Here is a 10,246-nt window from a genome sequence, read left to right on the forward strand (position 1 = left end):
TTAAACTGTAAAATGAGCTGAAATCTCCAGATTTAATCTTCGTAATCATTGCTTCTGTATCTGTAATCAGTAAGGAGGATGTCCAGCTGATTTATTAAATAAAATTATTTCTCAGAATAAACACAGTCTAGCCTTTATTCTAAAAACTAAAACCTGCAACAAACACAAAACAGAAAACTGACAAAAACATTGAAAAAAAGCGCCAAAAACGTTGGTTTTCCGAGCGCACACTGAATGCAGCACCACATTTCCCCCGCCCGCTTCCTCTGTGCTGCTGAGGTGTAAAAATCCCCCTTTCCGCTGCGCTGAAACGGCAGCTGGGAGCTCCGCTATAAGAGACGTATTAAAGGCGGATTAGAGCCGAGTTAGGAGGGAGAAACTGCTGCAGGAGAACATGTCGTCCTGAGTGGATTTCTAAACGCTGAGAGCAGCGGCAGGTTCCAGTGGGATGCGGCTGTGTGATGGGAGAGGATGGGCAACAAGCAAACAACCTTCACCGATGAGCAGCTGGAAGCCTTTCAGGTCTGCTATGCTTCCATGATGTCATAACTCATGTTTATATCACTGAGATATTTAACCGTATGAAGCAGATGAAGCTTTAACATTCACAGAGCCGTCACGTTAATTAGGATGAACAGTGTTTTACAGAGCAGGCAGGGCTGCTGCTCTCTGATTGGCTGAGCCTCTCTCTGCATCCTGCTGATGTGATGCTGAAAGCAGATCCTCCCGGGGGAGAGGGGGGGGGGGGCAGATGCATTCTGGGAAAGGAGACAGAAGCAGCGGTGTCAAACTCAGCTTCACTACGGGCCACACTGGGAAGAGGAGGATCACATCCAGAGACATGTGGGCTGGGTCTCAAACTGCCTAATGCATACCTGCCAACACTCCCGTTTTTCTCGGGTTTCTCCTGTTTTTTAGCCGTATCTCCCGGACCCCTCCCGGTTGTTATTTCTCCCGGGAAACTCCCGTAATTTGCAGCATGGCCCAAACTCCTTTATAAATAATCAGACCAATATGTTTATCTAATGTTGACCAGTTGCCAGATCTTGTATGAAACACATCCTATTCACACAATCCACCATATACAATGTTCAACCTGTTTGTCACCTCAACCTGGCAACCTATAACCCTCAACCAGGCAACCTATAACCTATAGCCCTCAACCTGGCAACCTATAACCCTCAACCAGGCAACCTATAACCTATAGCCCTCAACCTGGCAACCTATAACCCTCAACCTAGAAACCTATAACCCTCAACCTGGCAACCTATAACCTATAGCCCTCAACCTGGCAACCTATAACTCTCTACCTGCTAACCTATAACCCTCAACCTGGCAACCTATAGCCCTCAACCTGGCAACCTATAACCCTCAACCAGGCAACCTATAACCTATAGCCCTCAACCTGGCAACCTATAACTCTCAACCTGGCAACCTATAACCCTCAACCAGGCAACCTATAACCCAGTTGATCTCTACGCAAGCTTCGCGGAAAGTTCAGACCCGAAAGCGAGCCGATAAAAATGGCAGGTGAAGGCGGTCTTCCTGCAAAGAAATCTAAATATAGCTGTAAATTTCAACAGTGTTGGGCGCAACAATCTACATGCATCTTACCGAGTCATATCGACAACCTCCACGCTTTTTGTAAGGTGTGTCGCATTGATTTTAATGTAGCGCACGGCGGGGAAACATGACATCACCCAGCACATTAAAACCCGGCCGCCCCTGCACAAATCCCCCGGATTCTGAAAACCAAATGTTGGCAGTTATGGCCTACTGTTCACACTTAGTTTTAAGTGTATAGTGTAGATAACGCGAAAAGTCAGTGCACTGAAAGTACCTGTGTGACCCCCTAAAACAGTCAACATTTTCAATGTGGAACGATGGACACTACTCGCACTAAACGGGCGCCATCTTGACTACAAAGCGGAAAGGGGAGTGACCAGGGACGTCGACTGGGAGCTGATTGGACGAACGTGTCACGTGGGTCTGGCTTCTCCCGGATTTCACAACCGACCATCATGGCGTCTCGTTCAGAATACGATCTCATATTGTACTAAAATAGTTCACCGAAACGTGTTTCTGAAAACATTTGAAGAGAGCAATAGGCCGTGCAGTTGCTGAATCTGTCTTCATTTCAGATCAACAAAGGTCAGTTTAACAGATTTTCGTCAGATTTTGAGAGGCCGGCGAGCCGAGCCGGCGAGCCGAGCCGGCAAGCCGAGCTGGCGAGCCGAGCCGGCCGCTCGTCATTTCCGGTAAGTGTTTTAACGTAAGTGTTCCTTTTGGGACAATACTAACAGTGCACATTAGCAGTGGACTGACTGACTGACTTACAGTTTGGTCCACTTAAAGCCCTTAAAAGACTCACAGAGGAACTTAGCTATTAAATAAAAAAGGTGCCAAAAAAAAACATCGTAAAAAAGTGCCGATAGCGTCGGAAACCGTTACAAGAATTAGGTGGGCCAAAATTTATTGTAAACCTAAATTAATGTGAGTCAGATTTGGCCCGCGGGCCTTGAGTTTGACACATTTCTTTAAACGACGGCTGTGGCACCATGGTAGAGCCTGCCAATCGGAAGGTTGGTAGTTCAATCCCTGGCCCTGCACGTACGGCAGCCTCGGCCACAGTGTATGAATGTGTGTGAATGGTGAATGGTTCCTGTACTATGTAGAAGCGCTTTGAGTAGTCGTTAAAAGGTTAGAAAGGTTAAAAAGACTAGAAAAGCACTATATAAATACAGTCAATTTACATTTAAACCAATCACAATCATCGTGGGCGGGGCTAAGCTCCGGACGGAGCCAAGGTGCCTCTGCTAAATAGTCTCAGGAAGGAACTTACTTTGGTGGAACATGTGGACGTTCAAAAGTTTGTTTGTTTTTTAAAGATTATTTTTTGGGCTTTTCAGCCGGACTTGAACCCTGGCCCTCTGCGTCGAGGCATAAACCTCTCGCAAAGTATATGTGCGCCTGCTCTACCCACTGAACCAACCCGACCACCAAAAGTAGTTTTTGACTTTTGTCAAAATGTGACGCTCTGTCTGCTAGTGATGTCAGGCTTTATCCTGTTAATGTTTCCCCGCTGATCAACTACTGACTACTCTCACGGTGACTCTGTTTGTTTCTAGGACTGCACCTTCTTCACCAGGAAAGAGATCCTGAGGTGAGTTTTATTGTAAAAAAAACAATTCTCACTCCCATCATGTAAAATAGAGAGGCTTGGTCAGGTGCCTTTGGCGTTGTTATTGACGCTAAAAGTCTCGTTTGGCGTCAGATCTAAACACAGTAGAGAGTAGTATGTAGAGAGACATCAGTAGAGAGTAGTATGTAGAGAGACAACAGTAGAGAGTAGTATGTAGAGAGACAACAGTAGAGAGTAGTATGTAGAGAGACAACAGTAGAGAGTAGTATAAAGAGAGACAACAGTAGAGAGTAGTATGTAGAGAGACGACAGTAGAGAGTAGTATGTAGAGAGACGACAGTAGAGAGTAGTATAAAGAGAGACAACAGTAGAGAGTAGTATGTAGAGAGACAACAGTAGAGAGTAGTATGTAGAGAGACATCAGTAGAGAGTAGTATGTACATAGTAGTATTAAAGCCCAAATTTCTGCGTAAGTTAGGTTGGGTGGTGGATGGGTTGTCAATAACAACGCCAAAGATACCTGACCAAGCGTCCATATTTTACGAGATGGGAGTGAGAATGTTGATGACGCGATGCTTCTCTGTTTCTACGAGTGTCCAATAATAATAATGATGATGTCACAACGTGACACGGTTTATATTTGGTGTTGCAGACTCCACAGCAGATACCGTGAGCTGGCTCCACATTTAGTGCCGCTGGATTACACCAACAACCCCAACATCAGAGTTCCTCTCGCGCTCATCGTCGCCATGCCGGAGCTCAAGGTACACCGCTGATCATTAATTTAACAACCGATTATGGTCTGCACCTCCACTGCCGGTATTTATTGGTTCAACTTAATTTTTACTTAAAGGTGCTGTAGGTAGGATTATGTATAAAGTATGTGTGTGTGTATTAAAGGTGCTGTAGGTAGGTCTGTGTGTGTGTGTGTGTGTGTGTGTGTGTGTGTGTGTGTGTGTGTGTGTGTGTGTATTAAAGGTGCTCTAGGTAGGATTGTGAAGATCCAGGACTTAGCCAAGAAATTTGAACATCAACAACTTCTCAGTCCCTCCCCCCTTTCTGCTAAAGCCCAAAACGGTCTCCTAAGCCCCCTCCCCCCACAAGGGAGAATGAATGCGTGTGCATGAGCAGTGATTGACACGCAGTTAGACACCCCCCTGGCCCTGATTGGTGCATCTGAATAGTTAGACACCCCCCCTTGCCCTGATTGGTCTATCTGAACAGTTAGACACCCCCCCTGGCCCTGATTGGTGCATCTGAACAGGGCTCCAGGCTGTAGGTGGAGCCAGAGGAGCTGGATTATTTTAATGACCTGCTTCCTGTAGTTCTACTAGAACATAGGGTCAGTTTCAGCAGATATGACAGAAAGGGAGTTTTAGAAGTCTCACCTACTGCACCTTTAAGCCTGAGGCTGCACCATTACAAAGGAAAACAAATCTAAAAATGTTCATTCTTTGTCAAATTATTTTTGACTTTTTTCTCGATTTGTTTTTTTTGTTTTTTATTTACGACTTGCTCAAAGTCAACCACATTTTTGTCAAAGTTTTTAAAACTTTTTTTTTAATATGTTTGAACTTTTTTGTTTTTAAATTTTATGACATTTGTTTTCTCAATATTTTATGACTTTTGTGAAATTATTTTGGACTTTTTCCTCAATATCAACAATCAATCAACATTTATTTATATAGCACTTTACAGCAACCAGCAGGTATCCAAAGTGCTTCACATCAGGAACCAAGAATAAGACAACATGTCATACAATAAACAGAATGAAGCATAGAAAACAGTAAAATCAGAAAAGGTGAGATAGAAACAGGAGGAGGAGACCACTACTGCGTATTAACCAACCAGACGGCCGACCGTCAGCAGTAAAGCCAGTGGGACTGATCAGCCTCCCCGAGTTGGTCCAGAAAGTTCCTCAGAACACCGAAGAGACGAGACGTAATACGTCTCCATAACAGCAGGCGGTGCTAATCTGGATTGTTTCCCAAAAAATTAAAACCGGAAATGACAAACGCATCACGTGGGTCTGGCTGCTCCCCAACCATCATGGCGTCTCGTTCAGAATACGATCTCATATTGTCCTAAAATAGTTCACCGGAAAAGTGTTTCTGAAAACATTTGAAGAGAGAAACAGGCCGTGCAGTTGCTGAATCTGTCTTCATTTCAGATCAACAAAGGTCAGTTTAAAAGACTTTCATCAGATTTTTAGAGGCTTAGTCAGGCTCATCCCGCTCGTCATTTCCAGTAAGTGTTGTAACATAAGTGCACTGATTCGCTAGTCAAGGGTTGGCACTCCACCAATCAGATTGGTCATTGAGTCCGACTGCCCACCGGCCGATTCAACAAGTCAAATCAGCCCAAACTAAAGCGACGGGTCCTCCGACAGACGACGACACGGAACAGACCGAACAGACTCGAGTCACTGACCTCGACAGACTGTCAGACGGACGATTATCGGCTCGGTGGGTCAGAGCGTTTAACCTCTTAAGAAACGCTTGAATTTTCATGCTTTTTGGTCTGAACATCATACCCAAATTAAAAGTGGTACAGCTCCCATATACTCTGACACTCTGGGTGAGCCTGGTATCACTGGAAAGGAAACAGTCTCAGGTTTTTGTTACAAGGGTCAGGGTGATTCTAGGCCTCACTGACACAGAGTTACAGAGGCTGTACAAGTCATACATCTGTAAAATGGTTAGACTACACTGCTGTAAACACATCTGGTGAGATACAGACAACACAATGCCATAGCCACATGTCTCAGCTTACTGCAGAAGGAATCCAGAAGCCAAAAGAGTCAACAATGGATTTTATATGAATGTTTTTCTACAGATATGTCTGTGCGTCTTTTATTTCCATTTAAAAAGTGCAAAGGAAAAAGCCAAAAAAGTACAAAATACAACACTTCTCAAATACACAAACACACCCACATCAATCATACACATACTTGAAATAACTATATACATAAATATATAGAAATGTCATAAATTGCACAGGGTATGAAATGCTTATAGGAGGTTTTTGCTTTGACACAGCTCCAGCCATTACAGGGTTAACATTTCAGTGGCATATTTGGTATCTATCGACTTGTCGGCTCATTGGCTAAAAATGTAGATAGGTCTTATAGCATTTAAATCTAACTGGTCCGTTGTGATTCGGCCAGAAACGTCAAGATTGTGAGGCGAACAGCTCGTTTTGGATATAATGGCTTGAGTATTCCATTTCTTTGGACTCTTGGGGATTTAGGAAAAAAATATTTTGGGCAAAAAATCCCCGCAGTGGCTAAAGGGACAAGGAAAAAGGTATGGATGCGCTAGACACGGGCTGCGCAGTTTACGCTGTATTGTTTTATTTTCTATAACTTTGTAGCAGTTGTATAACTGCTATAAATCATCGTATGCTTCGTGTGTGGGCTTAAGTGAATCCTGAGAGTCTAAGCCATCAATTGGTGTGTCGCATGGCTCTATATTTAGAAGATTTAATGCTTTAAAGTTATAAAAACCTTTATGAGTGGAGGTTACAGCGACGCCACAGCTACAAGGTGTGCCGTCCACGGTACAGTGACTCTTAATTAAAAGCCTGTCTAAACAAATAGGTTTTGAGTTTGGATCTAAAAAGAGCTCCATCTGTAATAATGTGAATATCAGGGGGTAACTTGTTCCAGAGTTTTGGGGCAGCTACTGTAAAATATTTGAGTTTGTCCAGACAGGAGAACCCGTTCAGGACGTTCTCCTTTTTTTTCTCAAAATCTTCCAACTTGTGGCCGGGTTGGGATCAGTGGGTAGAGCAGGCGCACATATACTTACAGGTTTATACCTCAACACAGAGCTCCAGGGTTCGAATCCGACTTGTGATGATTTCCTGCATGTCTTCTCCCATTATTTTGGTCTTTTTCCTCACTATGTCTGTTTGTCCCGACAGGAGAACCCGTTCAGGGACCGGATCGTGGAGACGTTCTCCGAGGACGGACACGGGAACCTCAGCTTCAACGACTTCGTCGACATGTTTTCTGCTCTCTGCGAAACTTCTCCCAGAGAACTCAAAACCATCTACGCCTTCAAGATCTACGGTGAGACCTTCGCCCGCACGTTTGTTATACAAATATTCTGACTTTTGTCTCAAAATATTTCGTCTTTTTCTAAATTTTTACAACTTTTGTCAGTTGTTTCCCCTAAAAATATTCTGACTTTTTTCTCAAAATGGTCCGACTTCTAAAATGTTCTGTTTTTGTGCCATGGGATTTCTATTTGCAACCTAATTTCCCTACAGGGACAATAAACAAACTAATTAAGAATATTTTCTTCTGCTTTCCTCGCAACATATTCATATTCATTTTTTTTCAGATTTTTCTCCCAAAAGTAACTTAGTGTTTTGACTTTTTTTCTCAATATCGCCGACTACTTTTCAAAACTTGAATACTTTTTCTCTCCCAAAAAATTTAAACTTTTTCCTCAAAAGAGTTTAGACTTTTTTCCTCCGGACCGTCTGTTCTAGCCACAGATTCTCACTCCAATCTCGTAAAATACGGCCGCTTGGTCAGGTGCCTTTGTCATTGTTATTGACGCTAAAAGTCTCCTTCAGCATCGTATAACGCGCTTTATCTAAACGCGCTTGGTTCGGGACTATTGGCGTCCCTTTTGATGTAGTTATGTTAAGGAAAAGGTCGTGGGTGGGCGTACGTTTCCGTGACACGTGGGAGTAACGGGACGGTTGGGTTTAGGAAAAGAAGAAAGCCACTTTAGGAAAGGTGCCACGCGGGACATGATCCCCGGTGTCCTGGGTGAAGTCCTGTGTTTGACCCATCCTCCCCCCTAACCAACCTCCCTACGTGGTATTTCGGCCTTCCATACAACTCGCTACCGTAGTCCCTCTTAGTGCTACGTCATCTCTAAACCCCATGTAGCTGCTGCTCTCCCCGGTACCTTCTACAAACACGCTGAAGGACGCCTTTTTCATCGCTTCAGACACTGACAGCCACTGTTCAAACGTCCTTATTTTACGAGAATTTGGCGGTTTGATTCTAGCGTCAACCTTTGTGTCTGATGTCAGTCTGCTGTAACGTTGTGCTTCTCCGGTCCAGACTTCAACAGGGACAGCTTCATCTGTAAGGAGGATCTGAGGAAGACTCTGAACAAGCTGACTAAAGGAGATTTAACCCCGGAAGAAGTCACGCTGGTCTGTGACAAATCCATCGAGGAGGCCGACCTGGACGGAGACTCCAAGCTCTCTTTCTCCGACTTCGAGAACATGATCTCAAAGGCTCCGGACTTCCTGAGGTACGTCGCTTATAACCGTCTGTTACCGTAGTAAAAGTCCTGTATTCAACACACACGCACGCACACACACACATACGCACACACACACGTACGCACACACACACACACACACACACACACAAAATAATCTCAAAGCACCAACAGTAAAAGTCTTCATTCTGCAAAAATGCAAATTGCATTTGCATTTGCAAAAAATCTAAAGTTTAGTTTCATGTGCTGACATGAAACTAAACTTTAGATCTTTTTTCTCTCATGTCCCCTTAGGGGCTCCGTAGGTGACTGACACATGTAGTGTGTTGATGAATGGTTGTCTGTTGTCTGTATGTTTCTGTCTTCAGTAACTTCCACGTACGAATATGAGACGAGAGGACAGACGTCTCCCTCAGACTCGCTGGCGGAGACGACCGGAGAAACCTGACAGAAAGGAGGCTCAGAGGAACCTGTTTGTGCATCAAGTCTCTGAGACGAGTTATAACGGTCTGGAGGCTCAGAGGAACCTGTTTGTGCATCAAGTCTCTGAGACGAGTTATAACGGTCTGGAGGCGGACGGCGAGCGATGAACCAAGACGGGATCATTTTATACCAAGCAGAGCCGGACCTGGGCCACGATTTTTACATGGTGTTGTCGAAAGTTCTGTGGTTATTTTCAACATTTTTATTAATTTCATTCAACATTTTTTTTCACAATTTTGTTTCTTTTGTTCCTACAGTTTTTCCAGCGTTTTGCTCACTTTTTTGACAAAGGAGTTTTTGCGTCTTTTTGTCACTTTATCGATGTTCGTTTATTTTTTGGACATTTTTTTTCAACTATTTGGTCTCTTATTTTCAGTGTTTTTGTCGCTCTTTTAAAAATGTAATAAAATAAAAAACACTTTTTCCGACATTTTCAAATGTTTTTCTGACGGTTTTGCTGATTTCTTCCTGCAATTTTTTGTATTTCTTTGTTATTATCTCTAACTTTTCTTTCCTCATTTGGACTGCCGGCGCCTCTAGTGTTTGCCTGTACTGACAACAGGCCGGTCCGGCCAAGACGGCCTCTCTTCTGGACCGTTTGGCTCTTTGAGACTATTTGAGACGCTGCAGAGGAAACGGGGCTTTTCTGACTTCAGTGCTTTGCAGAAAAGTCTGGATTCTTTTTAAAATAAAAGCACAGTTTAAAAGGGCAAAAAGTGAAGAGCTATGCAAACTTAATGCATGTTGTAAATAGCTTGTAGCTGTGGTTGATTTGTTGTTCTGGTATCGTGACTCGTTCTGGTGCAAACTGACAATCATAGAAACTGTAGAAGGGCTCTCTGTCATCCTGTAAACTCTCTGACAGCTCCGAGAAATCTCTCTTCCTGCCGCCGACTAACTAACTAACTAACTAACTAACTAACTATACAACAGCTTGACTCACTGGAGAGAAAAAAGTTTTCTGGCTGGAATCAAATAAAAGATTTTCCTGTTGCTCCACAAGTTTCTTTTCAAAGAAAACAAGGTCTGTCCTGAAAACATGAACATGACAACACTAATGGTGCTTTTCCACAACGTGGTACCTGCTCTACTCGCCTTTTTTGGTTTTCCATTACGAAAAATAGTCCCTGGTACCTGCTAACAGGTACTGTGTTTAGTACCACCTCAGTCGAGGTTCCCAGCGAGCTGAGGCGATACCAAAAGGTGACGTGAAAGCGACAGACGGGGGTGTCCTGAACAAACCCCCCATCTTAAATAGTTCAGCCAGCTGTGTTTATTTCTGCTGCCTCCAGCTTCTTTTGAAACTAAATGTGTCTTCTGACAACAACACACCTTCCACGTTCTGGGTGTCGCGTTAGGTCACGGCAGTTTC

General features: G+C 43.7%; 1 protein-coding gene across 1 annotated transcript; it reads left to right on the plus strand.

The window, feature by feature from the left end:
* The first annotated feature begins 310 nt into the window (after positions 1-310).
* Positions 311-9,832, plus strand: LOC144514503 (calcium and integrin-binding family member 2-like). The gene is made up of 6 exons (XM_078245572.1): positions 311-522; positions 3,129-3,163; positions 3,795-3,906; positions 7,067-7,214; positions 8,226-8,421; positions 8,760-9,832. Exons 1-6 carry the CDS (start codon positions 472-474, stop codon positions 8,779-8,781), a joined length of 564 nt encoding a protein of 187 aa, XP_078101698.1. The 5' UTR covers positions 311-471; the 3' UTR covers positions 8,782-9,832.
* The last annotated feature ends 414 nt before the right edge of the window (positions 9,833-10,246 follow it).

This window comes from Sander vitreus, unplaced genomic scaffold (assembly GCF_031162955.1).
Source record: "Sander vitreus isolate 19-12246 unplaced genomic scaffold, sanVit1 ctg597_0, whole genome shotgun sequence".
Classification (NCBI taxonomy): domain Eukaryota; kingdom Metazoa; phylum Chordata; class Actinopteri; order Perciformes; family Percidae; genus Sander; species Sander vitreus.

Coding starts and splice junctions, on each gene's coding strand:
- LOC144514503 (XM_078245572.1), top strand. CDS start 472: ATGGGCAACAAGCAAACAACCTTCACCGATGAGCAGCTGGAAGCCTTT. Junction 523..3,128: donor AGCAGCTGGAAGCCTTTCAG/GTCTGCTATGCT, acceptor GTTTGTTTCTAG/GACTGCACCTTCTTCACCAG. Junction 3,164..3,794: donor ACCAGGAAAGAGATCCTGAG/GTGAGTTTTATT, acceptor TTGGTGTTGCAG/ACTCCACAGCAGATACCGTG.